This window comes from Panthera leo, chromosome C1 (assembly GCF_018350215.1).
Source record: "Panthera leo isolate Ple1 chromosome C1, P.leo_Ple1_pat1.1, whole genome shotgun sequence".
NCBI lineage: Eukaryota > Metazoa > Chordata > Mammalia > Carnivora > Felidae > Panthera > Panthera leo.
The window spans coordinates 117397231-117418954 of NC_056686.1; the positions used below are offsets into that span (position 1 = coordinate 117397231).

At 37.0% G+C, this 21724-nt stretch overlaps 1 protein-coding gene across 4 annotated transcripts in view; it reads right to left on the bottom strand.

Moving 5' to 3' along the window:
• The window catches only part of EPB41L5 (erythrocyte membrane protein band 4.1 like 5), a 141643-nt gene that overhangs the window by 25188 nt on the left and 94731 nt on the right, over positions 1 to 21724 (bottom strand). For all 4 annotated transcript variants that reach the window (XM_042954191.1, XM_042954190.1, XM_042954189.1 and 1 more), the window contains exons 17-19: positions 13305 to 13468; positions 10016 to 10113; positions 1507 to 1641 (exon numbers count right to left, since the gene is read on the bottom strand). In XM_042954191.1, the coding sequence (XP_042810125.1) occupies positions 1507 to 1641; positions 10016 to 10113; positions 13305 to 13468 (397 nt within the window). The remainder of the gene's footprint in view (positions 1 to 1506; positions 1642 to 10015; positions 10114 to 13304; positions 13469 to 21724) is intronic.

The window sequence follows — 21724 nt, forward strand, 5'->3', positions numbered from 1 at the left end:
TCCATGTCCTCTACATTTACTGTCCTTATAACCCACCTTAAGGTAGGTACTACCATTATCTTTTCTTAAACACGATTGAACTGAGGCTTAGAGAAACTAACTTGCCAAATCACAACACTAGTATGTGGTAGACTAGAAAGGGATTCAAACTCAAGTTGTCTGATTCCAGAGCCTGTATCATCATATTTCATATTTACTTTTATATACAAATATCATGCTTTATGTTTACACTAGGGGGAGAGGATAAATAACCAAAGCATGAACAATATTCCTCAAATCTTCTCAGGTTCTGTTCAAGGCTTGTGCCTGGGGACAGGATGGGTAAAGTGCATCTTCTCAACAAGATATTTTGAAATCCTAGTTGATAACATGACTTGGTGAGACGGGCCGCTGTCCTGATTTTAGTATGGAGGGTAAGTCTGAAAGTTAGGGAGCACCAAGGGAAAGCAGACTCTGACAGCATGAATGCCATAAACTTCATGGGGGCTGGTCCTTGAAGGCCTTGAAGGCTGTGAAGGGCATGGCATCCTTCACAGTGTCACAACCAACTCCTTCACCTTGCAACTGTCACTACTGTGACATGCAACTTTACCAAACTGAAGTCAGATGGGTGGTGGGAAGTAGCAGACTGCTAAAGACCTGAAACCACAGACAGTATTGACAGGAATCTAAAAATCATTAGATTTTCTGGCTATAAAAACGGCAAAGATTAGGGACTCACTTCCACAGGAATTTGGAAGGGTTTCCTCCATCCAAGGGAAGGGAAGCAAAAATAATATAAAAACAGGGAGGGGGACAAAACATAAGAGACTCATAAATATGGAGAACAAACTGAGGGTTACTGGAGGGGTTGTGGGGGGGATGGGCTAAATGGGTAAGGGGCATTAAGGAATCTACTCCTGAAAACATTGTAGCACTATATGCTAATTTGGATGTAAATTATAAAAAAAAAATTAAAATTAAAGGGAAAAAAAGGTTTTTTTTAAATTTTTTAAAAATTTATTTATTTATTTTGAGAGAGAGAGAGCAAGTGGGGAGGGGCAGGGAGAGGGAGAGAGGGAGAGAGGGAGAGAGGGAGAGAGGGAGAGAGAGAGAATTCCACGCAGCAGGCTCTGAGCTGACAGCACAGAGCCTGATGTGGGCTCAAACTCACGAATGGTGAGATCATGACCTGAGCTGAAATCAAGAGTCAGATGCTTAATCGACTGAGCCACCCAGGTGCCCCTAACAAAAGTTTAAAAAAAAAAAAAAAGTTCTTACACCCTAGAGGGTCTTTACTCTCAACTTTTTCTCCCATGACTGCCTCCTCTTAAACTAGCTTAGACTTAGACTTGGGAAGGCATTCTGCCATCCTGAGCCTGTTTCTGGGAACTACTCGCTGTCTGCAATCACTAGCTAGGTCACCCTTATTTAACACTCATGTACTTTATGTGTCTTCAGGGTTCTCAGCTGTAAGTCTCATTTATTTCCGCTTCATCAGGACTCTCCCCATTAAAGGCAGCTTACCTTATGCACTGCTTCTGCTTCTACTTGAGCCTTCAAAATGTTACTCTTCAAGTCAGGAGGAACTCTCCTGGCATTCAATCCTGGGCTCTCAATGGCATTATTAAGACATTTCTCAGTCAACTTCACCACCTCCTCCTAGATATTAAAAATACAGTGTAAGCAACTCTGGCGGGCTATAGTTATACAGAAATAGGAAAGGGGCTGATGAAAGTTCATATTCAGACAACCAGGATATCACGTGTCTTAAGCCTTCCTATCCTATTCCAGGAATAGTCCCCTCCCACCATAAGCAGTTTCAAACTAAGACTCAATAGTCAGAAACATGAAATACAAATTGGTAGAGATCTCTAGAAATCATCTAGCCCAACTTCCTGCCTTAAAGCTACTGAAGAACTGACTACATCATCCAGGACAGATGCCTGAGTTAAATCACACATGGAGAACATGTGCCATTTGCTGTAATTAACTTCAACCGGATTTTAGGTTAGGCCCTACACAGGCTAATCCCTGTAATTCTGGAGCTGTCATCAGGCAGATGATTTTGCTTGGGATTATGTTATATAGCCACAGTCACTCTCAGGTACAGACTTATGAAAATGACAGAATAAGGCACAAGTCCAGTCAGTGAAGATCTTAATGAAAACATTATAAACAAACCATTATGAAAAGAAATAAATGGAAGGAAGCAAATTAAGAAGTTTAAATTATCTGTACTACAACTGATACCTTAAATGAATGACTACAACAACAATTATCATTATTATTACGTGCTTGCTATTTAAGGCTGATCTAAACAACAGACTGACTCTAAACATTTTCTTAGTCTCACACACAGCTTCTGTTCTGTAAAACAGGCTAGCTGCCATGTATGGGATTATATACTACACCATTCTTTCAGATTTGAAAAGATTTAATTAACGTGCTTATTCTGATTTGGTGTTTCTCAGTGTGGTTTCCACACATCTGCCTCCAGGGGGGCCCCTAAAATCTGAATGTTTAACAAGCTCCTCTATGTGATTCTAACACACATGTAAGTCTGAGAATCACCATTCTGGACTAACTCTATGTCTGTAACTGCTTAGTGTTTGGAATGATTCCTATTAATTGCAGGAAGTTCCTTACATCCTTCTTCAATCATGACTAGTTCACACTGTATGATCCAGGAATCCCACTTCTGGGTATATATCCAAAGGAAACAAAATCACTATCTTGAGTAGGTATCTCCCTCCTGTGTTTACTGTAATATTATGCACAGTAGCCAAGATATGGAAACAACCTAAGCATCCACCGACGGATGAATGGAGTAAAAATGTGGTGAGTGAGTGTATGTACATATATAAAATATTATTTACGTTTAAAAACAAGGAAGTCTTAGCATAGCCAACATATCCAATAATACTGTAGTAACTTTGTATGGTGACAGATAGTAACTACACTTATAGTGAGCATTTTATAATGCTTGTAATTGTAGAATCATTATGTTATACATTTGAAACTAATATAAAACTGCATGTCAACTATACTTCAGTTTTAAAAAAGAAGGAAATCTTGCCATTTGCAACAACATACATTACGCTAAGTGAAACAAGTCAGAGAATGACAAATATTGCATGGTATTACTTACATGTGGACTCTAAACAAACAAAAAATCCAACTCAGAAACAGAGTAGAATGGTGGTTGCCAGGGGCTTGAGGGTAGGAAAATAGGTAAAGCTTGGTAAAAAGGTACAAACTTTCAGTTATAAAATGAATTAAATTCTGAGAATCTAATGTATAGCATGGTGACTATAGCTAATTATACTGTTCTGAATACTTGAAATTTGCTAATTAAGCACTGTCACCAAAACCCAAAACAAAACAAAAAGGTAAATACGTGAGGTGATGGATATATTTATTAATTCAGTTGTAGACATCATTTCACAATGTATATGTATATAAAATCATCACATTGTATTCCTTAAATATAATACAAATTCATTTGTCAATTATATCCTAATAGTATATATATAGGGAAAAATCATGGCTAATTCAAAATAGTTTGACATTTTCTTTTCAGAGTCAATTATGTTGCAGACTTGAGATTACTTGGTAATTATTGAAATTTGCAAGTTATAGGATTCTCAGAGCAACCTGCCTATATTACAAACAAAGACAAGAATTCAACACACATCTCACAAGTAAAAGTATAAACTGTCACCATCTCCCAATTTTTGCAAAAGTATAAAGGCTTTAAAATTGCCTATACTTCTACCTATCACTTCCTTTCCAGGAAAATAATCAGATGATTGAAGGTATTTATTTATAAGGCTGTTTGTCACAGCACTGATTATGACAGTGAAAGTTAGCAATAATCTAAATGTCCAACAGGGAACTGAGTAAACACAATGGTGACATGGGCATGCAATTTAACTACTGTCTGTAATAGGTCATTGATAAAGAAAGATGTTTACAATCGATTAGTTTTAAAAAGCAATTGTCCCTGCACTTTTATTTTAAAAAAATACATCACATTTAAATGTTTGGAAATTATTTATCTTAAAACCGTTAACTGTAGTTATCTCTTAGCAGTGAATAACGGAAGATTTAAAATTTCCTGCTTTTAAAAATCTGTATCTTCTATAATTATGATGTATGAGAACATTAAAAAATTACTGATATACAGTTGAGTGTAACAGCTTTAAAACACTTTCACTTTCTTTTATTATAGTACATAATTCCAGTGGCAGCCAGTTACTATGCCACTGATAGTCCATCTTGGAAGGCCACAAGAAAAGCTCTCCACTCTCCCCCTATTTGCCTAAAAGCAGAACATAAACTTACAAAAGTATCCCTCCTCCCCACTCCACCAAGAAGGACAAAGATTAATCCCTGGGTACTTCAGACCCTTCTCAATGAAAAGCAAGGAATCAAATCTGCGTAACAACCTTACTCTTATTTATCAGACTTTTCCTTATAACTTTCTCATAACTGGCTTCCCCTGCATCTTTCAACTCTAGCTGAAGGTGGTATTCAAGCAGGAATTCTAAGCTGTCTCTGAGAGTTATTCATTTTTTCCTGGGTTAGGAAACTTGTTTTTCTCTTGTTACTCGGTCTTTTGTCACAGAGGTCTCAGCCAAGAACTCAAGAGGGTACGGGGAAAATTATTTACCAATTATTGCCAAGCAGGAAATATTTGCCTTTGCATTCATAAAAAGTATAATTTCTACTTACTAATTACATGATATGTACCAGCTCACTGATTTCTGGAGAAGTATGGCCGTTGCACAGCTAATGTCTGAAGACTGCCTCCATTTCCAAAGGGAAGTTAGACTTATTCACATACCTTCTGTGTCCACTGCCCTGTGTCCAGGGCAGATGTAAAGAAAGTTAACTACTTGTAATCTGAGGGTTGATGGGGACGGGGGTTGGGAAGGTGGAAAAAATGTGAGATGGTCATTGAGGAAGGTACTTGCTGGGATGAGCAGTGGCTGTTGTATGTAAGTGATGAATCGTGGGAATCTACTCCTGAAGCTAAGACTACAATGTATACACTATATGTTAGCTAATGGGACAATAGATTATTATAAGAAGGAAAGAAAGAAAGAAAGAAAGAAAGAAAGAAAGAAAGAAAGAAAGAAAGAAAGAGAGAGAGAGAGAGAGAGAAAGAAAGAAAGAAAGAAAGAAAGAAAGAAAGAAAGAAAGAAAGAAAGGTAGGTAGGTAGGTAATGACTTGCAGAATCAAGTGAAATGGTGTCACTTATGTCAAGGATAAAAATGGAGATGATCAACATACATACATGAAGGAAATCTGACAAGAATTTACAGTTCTAAAAAAAAAAAAGAATTTACAGTTCTTCTCAGAAATCAGCAGAGAAAACCAGACAACTTCTAAATGCCAAGCTAGTTCACACCATCTCTGGACTTCCCTGTTCCCCTGAGTCAGCTATCCTGATCCAAATAAAACAGGACCACTAAGCAATCAATCAGCTGGGAGAAAAAAAAAAAAACAAAACTTCTATATTTACCCCATAAACAATTCCTCTGTGTGAGCAACTCAGGACTCATTGCTCCTGCAGCTGTCAGGTCCCTGGCTTGCAACTGAAACCTTAAAATAAACTCATTTTTCTGTTTTGTTTTATTCTGTGTGCCAAGTTTGGCTTTTGAGATAGTTCTTGGTTATACCTTTTTAAAGTCTGGATACAAGCAAAAGGGTAAAAATGACAGATTATTCCAAATCATATATGGTGGCAACCTGTTGCAGATTAAGTTCTTAACTATCAAGAGAAGAGGTCAGCAAAGTATAACTCACAGGTCAAATCTAGCCCACCACCTGCTTTTGTAAATAAAATTTACTGGAACACAGCCATGCTCATTCCTATGTGGTTGCTTTTGTGTTGCAATGCCAGAGTAGTTGTAACAGAGACAGTATGGTTGGCAAGACTAAAATACTTACTATCTGACCCTTCATGGAAATAGCCCGCCAATTCCTAGTCAATAGAATACAGTTGTCATGCCCTACTTTTAATTCTTTTCCCAAAAAAGACCAGTTGCTAAAGGCCATGCATGTCTTTTTTTTTTTCTGATACTTTTCTTTCAATTTTTTTTTTTTTTTTTTTATAATTTACATCCAAATTAGTTAGCATACAGTGCAACAGTGATTTCAGGAGTGGATTCCTTAGTGCCCCTTACCCATTTACCCCATCCTCCCTCCCACAACCCCTCCAATAACCCTCAGTTTGCTCTCCATGGGCCATGCATGTCTTAATTAGGCCACCTGTCCTCACTAATAAATGCAGTTTAACTTTTGTTACTTTAAGCATTTTTTTGGAAGATTTTATTTTTAAGTAATCTCTACACCTGACATGGGGCTCGAATTCACAACTCTGAGATCAAGAGTTGCACACTCCACCAACTGAGCCAGACAGGCACCCCTTTTTAAGCACTTTTTTTGCTGACTGAAGAACAAGAAAAAAATGATTTCTAAAATGAAATCTGGAGATAAAGAAAATCTTGGAATTGCCTCAGGTAATTAAGAGGAGGAACGTAACTTGAAAAATCTATAGATCTTAATCCAGCATAAGCCCTAAAGGACTTCAAACACATAGGTCAAGCACAGAAACTGTGAATAAATTTCTAAAAAGAGGAGTTACAAAAAAGAGGGAAGAACCCCAACAATGACACTTAATCACAGCATCTCAAGGTTGGACAGAATGATCAGTTCCTCCAACCACCAAAAGAGCCCATAATGTGGTTAATTTATCTTTGCCTGAGGAACTTCCCACATTGAAGAACGTGCTGCTTTCTTGGGAAATTACTGTTAGGAAATGATTCCTTCCTTCCTTCCTTCCTTCCTTCCTTCCTTCCTTCCTTCCTTTCTTCCTTCCTTCCTTCCTCTCTTTCTCTCTCCCTCTCTCTTTCTTTCCCTTCCTTCCTTTCTTTTTTGTTAGAGATTTTATTTTTAAGTAATTTCTACATCCAATGTGGGGCTTGAACTCACAACCCCAAGATCAAGAGTCACACACCCCACTGAATGAGCCAGCCAGGTACCCCAGAAAATGTTTTTCATATCAAGGTGACACCTGCACACCTCTTACATACTCGCTGACCTCAACTCTTCTTGGAGGCTATTAAAACAGGTTACACTAATGCCTCTTCCACATAATACCTCTTCAGATATCTAAAATGCCCTTCCTGGGGCACCTGATTGGTTCAGTCGGTTAAGCGTCCAACTTCAGCTCAGGTTATGGTCCTGGTTTGTGAGTTCAAGCCTTGCATCAGGCTCTGTGCTGACAGCTCACAGCCTGGAGCCTGCTTCGGATCCTGTGTCTCCCTCTTTCTCTGTCCCCTGCTTACACTCTGTCTCTGTCTCTCAAAAATAAATAAACATTAAAAAAAATTAAAAAATAAATTTTTTTAATGTTTATTTATTTTTGAGAGACAGAGTGCATATGGGGGAGGAATGCAGAGGGCAGAGAGAGAGGGAGACATAGAATCTGAAGCAGGTTCCAGGCTCTGAGCTGTCAGCACAGAGCCCGACATAGGGCTCCAACTCACGAATCGAGAGATCATGACGTGAGCCAAAGTTGGATGCTCAACTGACTGAGCCTCCCAGGCGCCCCCGTCAAAAAAAATTTTTTTAATAAAATGCTATTTCCTGAGACTACTGATCCTTAGTTGTAACTCAGCTTCAAGAGCTTTCACCATTCAGTTCCTTCTCTTCTCAAACTGCTTTAGTTTCCTAAATCAGTTTTGAAGAGTGCTACCCAGAAATGACTATAATAATACTATGTTTGGACCTCCCTTTTTAAACCCTTTTGGTTAATATAACAGAGATGTTCTGCCAGTCACACTTCAAACCACATTTACATATTCCTAAAACACTTTTTTACACATGCTTGTTTTATATTCTACCTCTCTATCCTAATCCTGTATTTTCAGATTTATAACATATATTCTTATATATAGTGCATCATTCCAGCCTGTCAGTCTTCATGGATCCTGATATTGCCTTCCAAAAACTGTATTTCTTAGCTGTTTTCTTTCATCTTATTAGTTTATCTTACAGAAAGTAAACAATAAACACGTTTGTAGAACTGAATCAACAGTGTATCAGGATGTCAAGGGACTGCATCAATCCTGGGTAATGTAGGCCTCCCATGGCATAAGGTCCCTCTAAAATGGGTTCTCAAGACATGAGTTTGAAGTCAACTCTGCTGTCAGTAGTGCTGGTCTGAGCCTAACATTCTGTCACTGGCTTACAGCTTCTCAGTTCCACAATTCTTAGAGCTAATCATCCAAAATTGGTACTTTGCTTTACCCTAATGTATTTTATTTACAGGTTTTTCATTCTAAGATTACTTTAATTAGTAAAGCTTATATCAAGATTAATTTGCATTCCCTAAGAAAACATGATCTACTGATGATAAAGGTAGAGAAATCAGACTGGATTAAAAATGTATCATATATATAAAACAGGAATCAAACTTGTATATAGCACTCTAGTTATAAAGAGGTCTCTTGTTTTTTTTTAATACAACACTGAGTTCTTTCTTGTTATTCCTGCCTGGCGTTGATTAATCTCACTAAATATTAGCTATCATTTTTTCTAGCTATGTGAACCCCAGAATGTTCCTTTACGGCAGCCACTGTCCTTTACCTAACCTACTCTTACACTCCCTTTCCTATCCTGAACCCACACTCCTGTTCGTTCTTCAAGTCTTCAAGATTAATTTAACAGATTCTCTGCTTTGGAGGCTCAGTGATATTATAATAAGACATGCAGGGAATTTTACAAAAGAAACACATTGCTATTCAGTGGATTTGCATGAACTCCCTTCCAGTGGAACAATCATTCCTCTTCTCCCACCCTATGCCCAGAAAGATTCACCATTCTCCTTCAGGTTCATTCTAGTCCTTCATTAAATTCTTCTCAAATTAATTCCTAACCCTCTAAAACTTTCATCCAGAGCTTTCAATTAACCCTCTGTCTCTGACCCTGCATTCCCCTACCTATAGAGATAGTAAAAACAATGGACGATATGAAAGCAAACAGATCAATATAATTGAAAAATACTGAGGGGTCAAGAAAATGAAAGCCTTTCTGGAATTTAATCAGCTTGTAAAAGACATTCCTAAGCAAAAACAGAAAAAGGAAAAAGAAAACCAAGTTGGATTCAAAAAGATAGCTTGAACAATGACAAGAAAGAAGAAAATCACTCTCTCTGTTATACTGGTCTCTGAAGAAATTCCAGCTAGTTATCCAAGGATGAAAGAACACTACAAATCAGCTGGTCTCTTTTCCTCTTTAAAACCACAACAAAATTAATTCAACAGACCCTTGTTATCTGTTGTCTATATATGGAAAAAAGGGTGTCTCCAGATCATTATCTAAAATTTACTCTTCCATTTAGTAGGGACACCTAGTAGCTGACACAGTAAATTATTTTTACCTCATCTGATCTATTTTTAATTATCTCTATAAGTTATTTAAGAAAATTTTTAAATTACACTCAAACAATGAACTAAAGTTTAATATGTTAAATTGGGATGCACCCCCCACCTCACACCTAAAACTCCAAGGGCACAGGGTGGTAAAAGTTATGAAGGACAAAGCTGAAGCATCTCAAGTTCCATTCTCTTCCTTGTTTATAGGACAGAGCAGCTCCCATTTGAACAAATCCTTCTGTAATTTTGAAAGGCTTTCAACTGGTTCTTCAACTATAGCACAACCCATTGAATAGAATTAGAAAGAGGATGGGCTGAATCAAAAGAACAAGTTTAAAGCAACCACAACACTTTGCATGTGTGTTTAAAAACACTCAGGAGATGACTTTACAGTTCCTATCATGGCCCAAGTTTCTTCCTTTCCTCCAGAACATACATGAACTGTGCTTTTTAAAGAGATCTGTAAGAAGTCCACACACACACATTCCCCAGTGAAAGAAGAGAGAGAAAGCATCAGCTTTGGAAAGCAGGGATTTCCACAAGGTCTGAAGATGTGTACAGGTATATGAGGGAGAAATCTGAATACCTGGTTGTTGATGTTGACATCAACGCTGGGACGGGAGGACAGCAACAGACTGCTTTCCAACTCAAGGTGTCTGAGCTTCTCTGAGGCATCTTTTAATGCTGGGAAAAAAATGGCAACATGGCCCCTTAGTCTGTCAATCTGTCACAGCTGTGTGAGGTAATACACTTAAGTTTTTTTCCCCAATACCAGTTACCAAAAATTAAATGGAATAATCCAGATGACCACAGAATAAATACATTTTCTTTCTAGAACCAGGTAACTATTAATTTAAAAGTTAACCCAAACAGGGGCACCTGGGTAGCTCAGTCAGTTAAGCGTCCAACTTTGGCTCAGGTCATGATCTTGTAGTTTGTGGGTTCAACCCCCGCCCTCATCGGGCTCTGTGATGACAGCTCAGAGTCTGGAGCCCACTTCAGATTCTATGTCTCCTTCTCTCTCTGCCTCTCCCCCGCTCGTACTCTGTCTTAAAAATGAACATTAAAAAAAAAAAAAAAGAGCATGTTGGGGAGCCTGGGTGGCTCTGTCGGTTAAGCATCCAACTTCGGCTCAGGTCATGATCTCATGGTTCGTGGGTTCGAGCCCCATGTTAGGCTCTGTGCTAACAGCTCAGAGCCTGGAGCCTGCTTTAGATTCTGTGTCTCCCTCTCTCTCTGCCCCTCCCCCACTTGCACTCTGTCTCTCTCTGTCTCTCAAAAATGAATAAACGTTAAAAAAAAATTAAAAAAAAAAAAGTGTGGATAACTGAGTCCCAGTTGGCCTTTAAAAGTTAACCCAAACAGGAACATTGCCCTGTATCTACAGTACTCCTAGAAAGCCACTGGACATGGAATCTCAAGAGCATGTGCAGTTAAGAAGGCTTACCAGCCAAAATATCCGAAGAAAAGGCAGAGAACACCTGTGACACGATCCTTCCACAACCACAACCCAAGCTCCTCCTGCCGACCTCAGTACTTTGCCTTGCCACTTTCTTTCCTCGGCCCTGACTATACGCTGCCTAAAACTACACTTTTATGAAGCAAACAGATGGAGGACATACATTTATTCATTGACTGATACAACATATTATGTATTGATAACACAGGTGCAATGCAGGAAAAGCCTTTTGTCTCTCTTATGTTCCACCTAGCTGCAAAACACATTACAAATAAAGTTCTCTAACCACTGAAAAGATAATATATTAAACACAATTCAGCTTTAAACGAACTCTATTTAAATTAGCCACTCTGTAATAATCTTATTTTGCAGGGACTAATCTGGTATGAGTTTGAATTTTCACACAGTCTCATGAAAAAGCAAGCTGTTGAATGCCTAGTAATTGTTTTTTTTTAATTTTAACATTTACTTATTTTTGAGAGACAGAGAGAGGCAGAGCATGAGCAGGGGAGGGACAGAGAGACAGAGATACAGAATCTGAAGCAGGCTCCAGGCTCTGAGCTGTTTGTTAGCACAGAACCCAATGAGGGGCTTGAACTCAAGAACTGCAAGACCATGACCTGAGCTGAAGTCGGATGCTCAACCAACTAAGCCACCCAGGCGCCCCATGCCCAGTAATTTCTATTTAATTAGGTAGAAGGGAGGGAAAAACTATGAAATCATTTTCTCCTCGTCAAAGGGATCTTATAAAGTGTCCATTCATTAACTCAGTGGATCCCTCCCAAGGCTACACATTAAAACCAGATAGGGAGCTTTTAAGGAATACTGATTCCCATAGCTGATCCTAGTACAATGATAACAGAATTTCCAGAGACAGTTTTCCAGTACTGGCAGTTCTTAAAACTTTTCCAGTAATTTTAACGTACAAAATCACAAATTCAACACTGATCTTCCCCAAATCCTCCGTTTTCGTTTATGTACTTTAATTGCCATCTCCTGGTTTTCTTAACGCTTCTTTATGCGATACTAAATTTTAAACATGATGATGTTGAGACCACAAATACTTTAGCTTATGCTGATAACTTAATACCCCCCAAAATTGGGTTCTGGGTTGGGGGGGGGGGGGTTCTGGCTGAAATAAAGCTTCTTGTGCTACTTCTGTTTGTCTGAGGAACATCCTAAAATTACAGGATGTTTTTAAAAAAGTTACCATGTATAGCTACTTACCTATGTGAATCAGGATTTTGATATTATAGCCAAAAGAAAATACAGAATAAATTGGATACCAAGATTATAAAACCTTAATTCCTAATATCAAAACACTCTATTTTCATTGAATGACTCTGAACACGTTATAAATGTGAACTCAGTAAAAGTCTTATTAATGAAACCCCCATGCTACACAAGAATTTCTTCTGTCACAACTTCAACATCATTTAAGCTCTGTTTGAATACCTTTTGTAATGAGGGGCTCACTTCCTGTTAGGTATCTTAACTTTGTAAAAAGTTAAGCAGCACTCTTCCTGGATTATTTATTTTTGTGGGTCTGGAACAACAGTCCTCATTAATAACAAAATACTTCCTAGGAGCTAATGGGATGTCTGAACATCTATTAAATCCTGTGTTATAGGAAATCTTTAAGGAAATTTTCTCTTAATTTCCACTTAAGAAACAAAGTAAAAAAAGCAAGTTTGAAAATTCATGAATGCTTAGGGTTCCTGGGTGACTCAGTCGGTTAAGGTGCTGACTTCAGCTCAGGTCATGATCTCTCAGTTCACGAGTTCAAACCCTGCGTCAAGTTCTGTGCTGGCAGCTCAGAGTCTGGAGCCTGCTTTGGATTCTGTGTCTCCCTCTCTCTCTGTCCGCCTCCACCCCCCCCCTCCCCCGGCTTGTGCTGTCTCTCTCTCCAAAAATAAATAAACATTAAAAAGAAAAAAGAAAATTCATGAATGTTTAATGACTTATAAATGACACAAATGTTTAATTTTTTTTTTAATGTTTTTATTTATTTTTGAGACAGAGAGAGGCAGAGCATGAGCAGGGGAGGGGCAGAGAGAGAGGGAGACACAGAATCCGAAGCAGGCTCCAGGCTCTGCACTGTCAGCACTGAGCCCGACGCGGGGCTCGAACTCACGGGCTGTGAGATCATGACCTGAGCCGAAGCTGGACGCTCAACCGACTGAGCCACCCAGGCGCCCCAAATGACACAAATGTTTAATTGTCCCAATTATGTAATCTTAACAATTTCAATGGACCCTTAAGCCAAAAACAGGCAAGAAGGCATAACTATTCTTCCTTAAATTTTAAAATTCAACTATTGCATAAAACATTCTTGAAGGAACTGATTTAAATAGCTCACTTCAAAGGGATGTAAAATAAAAAGTTGTCCTTGATGTTATACAGAACATTTACTTACTCCCGCACTCCTCTTTAGGTTCCTCTAATCCAGTTTGCCCGGTGACTGTGTTAACTTCATCTGGCACTTGGGGTGTTTCCAGAGTGTCAGGTGCCCCAATTAGATCATCAATGGTTGTTTCCATTAAGTCTGGACTATCTAGCAAATCAATATTCAGAGGCAAGCTGTAAGGGTGAAAGAAAACTAACTTAGATCAAGAAATTTATCATGAATTTAAATACTAACAAAAATATCCTATGAAAACAAATCCATGTAAGAGTTCATATCCCAACTGATTTCGTCATCTGTCAAAACCTTTTGGGCAGACTTCTCTTCCAGCCAAAAATGGCATCAAAGGGACTAGATTTAGCACCCCCCCATACCCCAAAATAACTGAAGGAGAAGAAAAGAAACTATTTTTAAGATATTTCGGCATCAGATAACACAGGCAATCTGGAAAACAAAGATGGTGAGCTCTATGACGGCCTTGAGAGAATTCCCATGCAGTGGTGCAGAGGTGAAATGAGACTGGGCATGGAGGACCTAAGCTGAGAAGATGAGGCTCACTCTGGGCTACAGGGCCTACTTCCACAGACTGTAAAACACATAATTCACAGGGTACTGAATACTCAGAAAGGTCTTGCCTCAGTAGTGGAGAATAATTAACCCACACTGGGCATGGCAATGGACCCACCTAACATATCATAAAAATAAGACCTGAAATGCTCATATTGTTTCTAAGTAACAATTGCATCCCAAAATAAAGCTCAAGAAGATTTACAAGAATATAAAATTATCTAGCATCCAACAAAGTAAATTTCACAATATCAGGCATCCACTGAAAGATTACCAAAAAAAAAAAAAAAAAAAAAAAAAAATTGCAAATTTAACAGAATAGTTCATCAATAGAAATTAATGTTAGAATTCGCAGAGAAAGACATTAAAACAGTTATTAGAACTACTCTATGTTCATAAAGTTAAGCAGAGACCTAGAAAATATAAAAGACCCAAATCAAACTTCTTGAGATAACGGAGATGAAAAATATATTGAATGGGATTGACAAGAGATTTGAAATTAGAAAAGGCACTGAGTTTGAAAGCACAGCAACAGAAATTATAAAAAATGGAAAACACAGAGAAAAAAGAATCCCTCCAAAATGAAAAGAATATCAGTTAGTTGTGGGACAAGCAGTGTACTTTATGAATAATTGGAGTCCCAAAGTGGGAGTGGGACCAAACAAATAGTTAAAGAAATAACAGCTGAAGTCTCTCTAAATTTGATGAAAACTGTAAACCCACAGATCTAAGAATCTCAACAAACCCTGAACACAAGCAATATAAAGAAAACTATACCAGAGCATGTTATAATCAAACTACTTAAAACCAATGATAAAAAGAAAATCTTAAAAGCAGACTAAGCCATTATGTGGTCAGAGGCATAAAGATAAAGATGAAAGCAGATTTCTCATCAGAAACAATGCAAACTAGAGGGCAGAAGGGGAACATATTGAAATCACTGAAAGAGGAAAAAAAACAAAACCCTACCAACCCAAATTTTACATCCAGCATAAAAAGCTTTAAAAAGCAAAGGAAAAGTTAGGCATATACCAAAGAAAAACGAAAACATACATCCACACAAAAATTGTACACAAATGTTCAGAGCAGCGTTATTCCTAACAGCCAAAAAGTGGAAACAACTAAATGCCCATCAACTGAAGAATGGATAAATAAGATGTAATACAGCCACAGAATGGAATACTAATCAGCAATACAAAGGTGTGAAGTACTGATCGATGGTACAACACGATGACCCTTGAAAACCTGACGTTAAGGGGAAAAATTCAGACACAAAATACCATCTATGGTAGGAGTCCACTTATATGAAATGTCTAGAATAGGCATACCCATAAAGATAGAAAACAGATTTGTGGTGGTCAAGGGATGAAGGAGAGATCAGGGAGGAATGCAGACTCACTGTTGTGGTGTAAGGCATGAAATTAAGATTCAATATTAACTGCTGCCTTGACACATTGGGCCTCGCAGGGCTCCAAATGCCTAACCATGAGTTCCCCTACTCTTAACCAGATATGTGCCCCACCCCATCCTGTGGAAAAGTTGCTTCGGCACCTGGCTGGCTCACTTGGCAGAGCATGTAACTCTTGATCTCAGGGTTTGAGTTCAAGCCCCATGTTGAATATAAAGATTACTTCAAATAAAATTTAAGAAAGAAAAGAAAGAAAGAAAAGAAAAGAAAGAAAGAAAAAAAGAAAGAAAGAAAGTAAGTAAGTTAGTTCCCCATGCAGCTGTACTAGTTGCATTCTACTTGGTTTTTAACTTAATGAGTTTTACTTCCCTGCCAGCCTATGAAATTATTTGAACAAGTAATCACACCTTCTAGTGGGAACCAGGGGTCACCTCATCCTCATGTTACTATAAAGGCTGCCTCCCACAGCCCATGTTTGTTCACTTTGATCCCAAGTACAACACCCATGTGGCCCTGTATGTTGTGAGGTTTTCCCCTCCGTTGAGCTGTGAGTATATGTAACTAATACATTGCTATCTCATCTGTCCCATGTTGGATGTTGTATGCTCAGTCATCTTGTGGTATTTAGGGTAGGGGATCTCTCCCAAACATGAGAGTGAATAGGAACTGATCAGAACAACTGCTAAAGGGTATGGGGTTTCTTTTAGGGGGACAAAAATGTCCCAAAATAAAACTGTGATAAAGGCTATAAGATCCTACAAACGTATTAAAAACACTATTTTTTTAAAGAAAGATTTTCTTTTTTGTGTGTTTATTTATTTTGAGAGAGAGAGAGAGAGAGCAAACATGCACATGAGAGAGAATTGAGCAGGAGAGGGCCAGAAAGAAAGGGAGAGAGAGGGAATCCCAAGCAGTCTCAGCACAGAGCTCTGTGTTGAGCTGGATGCAGGGCTCAATCTCACAATCATGAGATCCTGACCTGAGCCAAGATCAAGAGTCGGATACTTAACCAACAGAGCCATTCAGATGCCCTTGAATGTTCACTTTAAATGGGTGAATGGTATAGTATGTGAATTATATCTTAATAAAGCGGTTAAAAAAAAAAAGTCAAAGTAAAAACACCATATTCACACAAAAGAATTCATGACCAAAAGACCTTCACTAAAAGAACATTAAAGGAAGACCTATAGGCAGAAGTAAAATGAAAAATGTATTATGGAATTTATAATATACATAATAGTAAAATGCTTGACAAATGATAATAAAAAGCCTAGGGGACAGAAATACAAGTACCCTACCTATAGTAAGGTTCTTATGGTATAATATCCCTTAAATGTAGACTGGTAAGTTGTATATGCTAAAGCAACCATTACGGTAAAAACAGCACAAAACAAAGACACAAAGAATTACAGCTAAGGACTGAAGAAAAGACATAAATAAAAATTTTTAAAAATACCTGATTAATGAAAAAGAAGGCAGAAAGAAGGAACAAGAAACATGGGACAAACAGAAAATAAATAACAAAGATGACAGACTCAAACTTAATCACAGCAATAATCACAATACATGTAAATGACCTAACACACTAATTTTTAAATGCAGAGATTGTCAGTTAAGATTAAAAAAGTGAAATCCAATTTTAGATTGGATACTGCCAATCTAAAAATTTTAGATTTAGATTTAGATACTGCCTATCTAAACAATTTAAATATAAACAAAGATTAAAAATAAAGATAGAAGAAGATATATATCAAGCTAACACTAGTCACAAGAAAGTCTGACTGAATATATTGATATCAGAGTACAGTTCAGAACAAAGAAGAGTGAGTACCTAAAATGAAGATGATCACTTTATCAGGATAAAGGAGTCATTTAGTCAAGAGAACGATACTAAATATTTATGAACTTAATGACAGAGCTTCAAAATATATGAAGTCAAAACTGAAAGAACTACAAAGAGTAATGCACAGATCAATAATTATGATTGGAGATTTCAATACCCCCTTTCAATAACTGATAGAACAACCAGTTAGAAAATCAGCAAGGTAGACCTGAACAACACTAACGACAACTTTACTTAATTGACATTTATAGAATACTACACTCAAAACACCAAAATACACATTTTTCTTAAGTGCGCATAGAATAACCAGTAAGAGGGATGCCTGGGAGGCACAGTCAATTTAGCATCATGACCTCGTGGTTCGTGAGTTTAAGCCCCACGTCGGGCTCTATGCTGGCAGCTTGGACCCGAAACCTGCTTTGGATTCTGTGTCTCCCTCTCTCTCTGTCCCTCTTCCATTCATTCATTCACTCTCTCTCTCTCCCTCTCAAAAGTAAACATTAAAAAAAAAAATTACCACTAAAGCCATAAAACAAGACTCAATAAATTCAAAAGGATTCAAGTCATATTAAATATGTGTGTTCTTTGACCAGAACAGAATTAAATTAGAAATCCAAAACAGAAAGATCCTTGGGAAATCTTCAAATATTTGGAAACCATTTAAGGAACTTCTAAATAACCAATGGCTCAAAAAAGATACCAAAAAGAAAATCAGAAAAGTATCTTGAACTAAACAAAAATGGAAGCATAACATATTCAAATTTGTAGGATACCACTAAAGTAGTACTTAAAGGAATATTTAAAGGACTAAATATCTATATAAAAGAAGAAAGTTCTCAAATCAGTGACCTAAGCTTATACTTTAATGAACTGCAAAGAGAAGAACAAATTAAATGCAAAGTAAGAGGAGGGTAGAAAATAATAAAGATCAAAGGGAGAAAACAATAGAGAAAATGAATTCAACCAAGAGCTAGTTCTTTGAGAAGCTCAACAGAATTGTTAACTTTTAGCTAAAGTGATAAGGAAAAAAGAATACGTATTTACCAATATCATGAATGAGAAGGGTGACATCACTATAGATCCTACAGATATTAAAATGGTAGAAGAGGGGTGCCTGGCTGGCTCAGTCAGTGGAGCATGTGGCTCTTGATCGTGGAGTTGTGAATTCAAGTCCCCCATTGGCCACAGATCTTACTTTAAAAATATATATACATAATAAAATGGTATAAGGGAACATTATGAACTTTATGCCAATAAGTTCAACAACTCAGATGATATGAAAAAACTCCTTGAAAGACAGAAACTACCAAAGTGCACTCCAGAAGAAACAGAAAAATCTGAATAGACACATATAAGTAAAGAAATTGAATTAGTAATTAAAAACCTCACAAAGAAAAAAATCAGGCCCAAATGACTTCACTGGTAAATTCTACCAAATATTTAAAAGAAGACATAATGCCACTCTTCAACAAACTATTTCAGAAATAGAGGAGGAGGCAGTATTCTCTGACTCACTCTATGAAGCCATTACTACCCTGATACTGAGCCATACCAAAGACATAACAAGAAATTAAGCAAGAGATCAAAAGGATTGGCCACCATCACCAAGTGGGATTTACCCAAAGTATGCAAACTTGGCTTAACATTCTAAAATCAATTAAGGTAATATACCATATTAACAGAAGAAAACCATACGATCACCTCAATAGATGCAGAAAAAGCATTTGACAAAATTCAATACGATTCTTGGTAAAAAAAAACAAACAAAAAAACTCTTAAACTGGGAATGGATAAGAATATCCTTAATCTGATAAGGATATTTACAAAATACCAAGAGCTAACATCATATTTAATGATGAATGAATGAATGCTTTCTCCTGTAAAAACGAAGTAAGACAAGGCTGTCCATTGTTGCCACTGCTATTCAACACTATACTACAGGTTCTAGCTATAATGTAGTATAGGGGGGAGAAAAAAGGAAAAGGACAGAAAAATAAACCAAGGACACCCATAATGGAAAGGAAGAAGTAAAGAGAAGGAGGTTTTTACAGGTAGATTATAGAATCCTATTTGTCTTCGCATTCTATTTGTCCTCAAATCCTAGAAAGTAATAAATGAGTTCAGCAAAGTTGCCAGATACAAAATCAACATACAAAAGCAAGTATACCTATATACTAAGCAATGAACAACAGGAAATTGAAATTAAAACTCTATTCATAATATCATAAAGAATAAAAACTTAGGAATAAACTTAATAAAGGACAGGCAGGACATGTACACTTAAAGAATTTACACGTAAATTAATGGTGATCTAAGTAAATGAAAAGACATCTCATACTCAGAGATCAGGACATTTACTATTGTCAATATTGGAACACTTAATATTGGCAAATCTTTCCAAACTAATCTACAAATTTAATGCATTCACTGTCTAATTCCAGCAGGGTTTTTTTGTAGAAATTGAAAAGCCAATCCTAAAATTTGTATGAAAGTTCAAAGCTAGAATAGCCAAAACCATTTTGAAAAAAAATAACAAAAGTTGGGAGGATATACACCATCTGATTTTAAAACTTACTGTAAGTCACAATAATGAAGACAGTACGGTACTGACACAAAGACAGACATGTAAATCAAGAAAGAGTTCAGAATTTCTTACATTTATGGTTTTTATCAACACAAACCAATGGAGAAAAGAATAATATTTTCAAAAAAAAAAAAGGTGCCAAGATAACTAGATATACATGCAAATATATGAAGTTAGACCTTTCCCTTACACGATACATAAAAATTAAATTAAAATGGATGACAGACTTAAGCATTAGGAGCTAAAACTGTAAATATTTGAAGAAAACACAGGGGAAAAGTATCTGTGACTTTGGATTGGCAAAACGTTCTTATTAGGATAGGATACCAAAGGTACAATGTATAGAATAAAAATTTGATAAACTGAACTTTACCATAATAAAATGTTTGAGTTTCAAAAGACACTATGAAAGTGAAAAGAGAAGGCACAGATTAGGAGAAAATTGTTGCAAATCATGTATCTGATAAGGGACGAGTATACAAAATATACAAAGAACTCTTAATAAAAAGACAAATAAACCATATAAAAATGGGCAAAAGGTTGAACAGACATTTCTCCAGAGACAATATATAAATAGCTGATAAGTGCATGAAAAGATGCTCAGTATCACAAGCCCTCAGAAAAATGCTAATGAAAACCACAATGAGATACCACTATTCATTCACTCAGTACAGTAGATATAATCAAAAAGACAAAATAACTATCAGGATGTCGAGACACTGGAACCCTCATTCATTTCCACTCTAGAAAACAGTTTGCCAACCCTTGAGAAGTTAAAATGTAAATTTACCATACAACCTAGCAATTTTCCTCCTAGAAGTCTATACAAGAGAAATGATACCTTATTGTATACACAAATACATTTACAGAAACATTCGTAACATTACTCATAGTAGCCCAAACATAAAAACAATCCAAATTCCCACCAACTGGTGAAGAGACAGACAAAATGTGTATATCCATACAATGGACTACTAGTCGGCAGTTAAAAAGAACAGACTAGGATCATGAACCTCAAAAACATTATGCTAGGTGAAAAAAGCCAGACATACACCCCTGCATATTGTATAATTCCATTTATATGAAGTGTCTAGAAAGGGCAATTATAGAAACTGAAAATAGATAAGTGGGTGCCTGGGGGAGCGGGAGGGCAGGAGCATTACTTAAGTTTAAACCAGCACAAGAGAACTTTTTGGGATGATGAAAACATTTTAAAACAGATTGTGGTGATGACTGTACAGTTCTATACATTTCTAAAGATGGAATTGTACACTTACAATAAATGAATTTTATAAGTAAAAATGTCCTAAAAAATTAAAAAAAAAAAAAACCACCTTAGCCAAACTCAGAATTTAGAAATTATTGGGGTGCCTGGGTGGCTCAGTCAGTTGAGCATCTGACTCCTGATTTCAGCTTAGATCATGATCTCAGGGTCATGGGATTGTGTTGGGCTCTGTGTTGAGCACGGAGCCTGCTTAAGATTCTCTCCCCCCCCCCCATCCTGCCCCTCTCCCCCACTCGTGCTCTCTAAAATAAAAAAATCAAAATAGAATACAATTAAAAAAAGAAATTTAGAAATTATCTAGTTCGGCCAAGTTGCAAGACACAAGATCAATATATAAAAATCAACTGTATATCCGTACACTAGCAATGAACAAGAAACTAAAATGAAACAACTTCATTTAGAAATTCAACGTATTCTAAATGTTTTTTGGGGTTTTTTTTGTTTTTTTTTTTTTTTTTAAAGAACCAGAGACTGTCAACCCAAATCATCTGCTGTGGAAAGTTCAAAGCTTTAGATCATTTTGTTGATCTAATACTGAGTTAGTGGAAAGGAAAGGAATTGCCATTGTTTAGAAGGTTCCATGCTTTCCTAGAAAAATGAAGGCCACATTTCACTTACTTACCTAGTGTCTAGGAGCCAAGTAAGAAAAAATTCTTTCAAAAACTGTAAAAAGAGGTAGTAAGAACAAAGAGAATTTCTGCACAAGAGACCTGTATCCTAGAGTCTTATCTCTGCAACCACCCAG